Genomic DNA, 3,083 nt, shown 5'->3' on the forward strand with positions numbered 1-3,083 from the left:
TATTTATAGTATAGTATCATCACTGTGGTGCTTCAATGTTTATTTAGAGTTACAGGTAGCCAATTTCACTTCATTTAACCAATGATGATGATAGTCCTATTTTCATCTGCATTGCTCAAAATTAAATGTTTATCATCTCTTGTTATGTATTGCCTGCTTGCTCTGTGCTGATGACTAATCTTTGTGGCTGCAGCTAATGTCTATCATCGTGATTTGAAGCCAAAAAACATATTGGCAAATGCAAACTGCAAGCTCAAGATATGTGATTTTGGACTAGCAAGAGTTGCATTCAATGACACCCCTACAACTGTTTTCTGGACGGTATGTTACTTCTACAGTTTACTAGATTTGATCCACAATACTCTGGTTTTGTCAATTCTGCTTGACAGATTCGATAGAATGCTACATTCTGTACAAAAGAGCCCTACTTGAAACTTAAAGCTCACTGTCTTCCCCAACATGGTTTGCAGGACTATGTTGCCACTAGGTGGTACAGAGCTCCGGAGCTCTGTGGTTCTTTCTTTACCAAGGTAATTAATAATTTCCTCTTCCTGTGCTTTTGTTCATTTTAGTACTGTCTGTGGCATTCCGCTACTTCCTCATTCTATAGGGTTGTATAGCCTAAGATTCTAGGTGATTAGTAGTAGCTTTTGATCCTTATTCTGTAATCTATGGATACATCACTGTGTTTTAGAGGAGTACAGCCTCGTAGTTATAACAAGGTGTTTGTTCAAGCACTAAAGTTGTGTACAAATTGATATACATTACGTGGTGTTACATTTGCCATCATTTGTTTATCCTCTTCAGTTTCTATATTAACTTGATGACACTAAGTTGACTCCCTCAATGCAGTATTCACCGGCTATTGATACATGGAGCATTGGTTGCATTTTTGCGGAGATCTTGACAGGAAAGCCTTTGTTCCCTGGTAAAAATGTGGTTCAGCAGTTGGATATGATGACTGATTTCTTAGGCTCACCGTCGCCTGAGATTATTTCTCGGGTATGATTTACTGTTTGCAGAAATGTCGTCAATCAACTACTCAAGCATAAGGTCCAATTCTCTAATATTTTTTATCACCGCAGATTCGAAATGAGAAGGCAAGGAGGTATCTTAGCAGCATGAGGAAGAAACTGCCAGTACCTTTTTCAGAGAAGTTCCCCAAAGCAGATCCTGCAGCAGTCAAGCTCTTGCAAAAGCTTCTAGCATTTGACCCAAAGGACCGACCCACTGCTGAAGAGGTAGGCGTGTCTTAGTGAAACAAGATGATTTTCATTTTTCTAGTATTTTGTGCTGTCATTTGTTTTACTACTTAAAACGAATCACATATTCAAGGTCGTCTGTATGTTATTCTAACTAGTGTTCTATGCATAATCAGGCGTTGGCTGATCCCTATTTCAATGGCCTCGCGAAAGTGGAGAGAGAACCATCATGCCAACCGATTTCGAAAATGGAGTTTGAGTTTGAACGGAGAAAGTTTACCAGAGAGGACGTCAAGGAACTTATATTCAGGGAGATATTGGAGTACCACCCTCAGCTTCTCAAGGATTACAGCAACGGCTCAGAGAAAACGAACTTTCTATATCCTAGGTTTCTACCTTGACATAGTATCTTTAAGCTCTTTTCTCTTTGTTATTCTGTCTATCTATGTAGCAATACTCATCATGGCTCTTGAATTTTCTGTTATGCAGTGCTGTCGACAACTTCCGGAGGCAATTTGCTAACTTAGAGGAAGATGGAGGAAAGGGCGGGGCAGCCGAGAGGAAGCATGTTTCTCTCCCGAGGTAACTTACACTTTAAATACAGTTGTTCTGAATGTGATCAATTATATCTGGTTCTCAATTATTTGTGCCGCCATACATAGCTTGTGTTGAAACTGATTAAAACTACCAAAATGCATTAGTTAATCTAGAAGTGTGGAGCCCTAGAATACAGAACTTTTGTTTGAGTTTCACTATTAACCCTTGATTGGCTGCTTGCAGGACTACAACAGTTCACTCTACCCCAGTTCCTACAACAAATTGTCCGGCCTCCCAAGCTCCTCAAAGGATTCCAGCAGGTAACTGGTCCTGTTTGCTTTTGTCTGGTACCTCTTCATTTGAACTTCAGAGAGAGCACCAGTCTAACACATTTCATCTTCGGCACTGTTGCAGCCCGACCGGGCAGAGTGATTGCCTCAGCGACACCAACCGAGAACGCGGCCTTCACCGATCGACAAATGGGTCGAAGAATGGCGAGGGACCCCGCGGGGGCTCCAGCAGCGGCTGCCGGTCACCACCTGAGGCCGGACTGCTCCGACAGGCAACATGAGGTGGAGAAGGACCGCGCGCACTACAGGCCGTCGCACCATTTCAGGGACGCCAGGGTGGCGCCCGAGGCCGAGGCGCGGCCCTCGGCCTACTACATTCCCCCGTTCAATGGCATCGCAGCGGTTGGCGCGGCAGGAAGGATGTACTAGTGCAATTGCTCAGCTGAGTTTGCCGTGAGCTGGAGGACGGCCGCGATCGATCGCCGTTGCGGGGAATGCAGGGGGGAGGGAGGGAGGGTGAAGTTGTCTGAAATTTAGGAGGTAGGAGACAGCCGAACAGGTGGTGCTCTTGTGTATATATTGCCGGCAGCCAAATTGGTTGGTTCTGTGGTATGTTTCTCTGTGTCGATAGATAGGTTCAGAGTCCAAACAGTATGCTCTGCTCTGAGGTGAAAGGGCCTCTGTTGAGGAGGGGAGGGAGGGGGTTGGGGGCTGTAGAGTTTTTGTTTTTGTTTCCGGATGGTGTTAATAGGATGGATGAATAAATGGATGATGGAAGCTCTGATCCGTGGTGTGTCAACTCAACTCTTGTGTCTGCTAGCTGCTGGAATGTGGTGTCTGTTTTTCATTTTTTTTTGTTTGCTCCGTTAGACCGGCCTGGTTGCCTCTGCCGTTGGCATCACCCGGTCGCCGGCGATTAGCCGGAGCCATTAATTAGCGGACAAGAATGATTTGTGAATGCAATGCGAAGTGTGGTCTGCTTCTTGCTTGTGCCACTCGATCCAGGCAGCAGGGGAGAGGAGACCACCCAAGCTGAGTGATGAAGACCAGAAAT

The 3,083-nt window shown here is 45.0% G+C and overlaps 1 protein-coding gene across 2 annotated transcripts in view; it reads left to right on the plus strand.

Moving 5' to 3' along the window:
• LOC119292243 (mitogen-activated protein kinase 7-like) overlaps nucleotides 1–2,876 on the plus strand; it is a 6,065-nt gene extending 3,189 nt beyond the window's left edge. For both annotated transcript variants that reach the window (XM_037571088.1, XM_037571081.1), the window contains exons 3-10: nucleotides 194–321; nucleotides 471–530; nucleotides 853–1,002; nucleotides 1,086–1,241; nucleotides 1,379–1,590; nucleotides 1,692–1,784; nucleotides 1,983–2,059; nucleotides 2,154–2,876. In XM_037571088.1, coding sequence (XP_037426985.1) covers nucleotides 194–321; nucleotides 471–530; nucleotides 853–1,002; nucleotides 1,086–1,241; nucleotides 1,379–1,590; nucleotides 1,692–1,784; nucleotides 1,983–2,059; nucleotides 2,154–2,458 — 1,181 coding nt within the window. In that variant the 3' untranslated portion in view covers nucleotides 2,459–2,876. The remainder of the gene's footprint in view (nucleotides 1–193; nucleotides 322–470; nucleotides 531–852; nucleotides 1,003–1,085; nucleotides 1,242–1,378; nucleotides 1,591–1,691; nucleotides 1,785–1,982; nucleotides 2,060–2,153) is intronic.
• Nucleotides 2,877–3,083: the final 207 nt, after the last annotated feature.

The sequence above is a fragment of the Triticum dicoccoides genome, chromosome 1A (assembly GCF_002162155.2).
Source record: "Triticum dicoccoides isolate Atlit2015 ecotype Zavitan chromosome 1A, WEW_v2.0, whole genome shotgun sequence".
In the NCBI taxonomy this organism is placed as follows: domain Eukaryota; kingdom Viridiplantae; phylum Streptophyta; class Magnoliopsida; order Poales; family Poaceae; genus Triticum; species Triticum dicoccoides.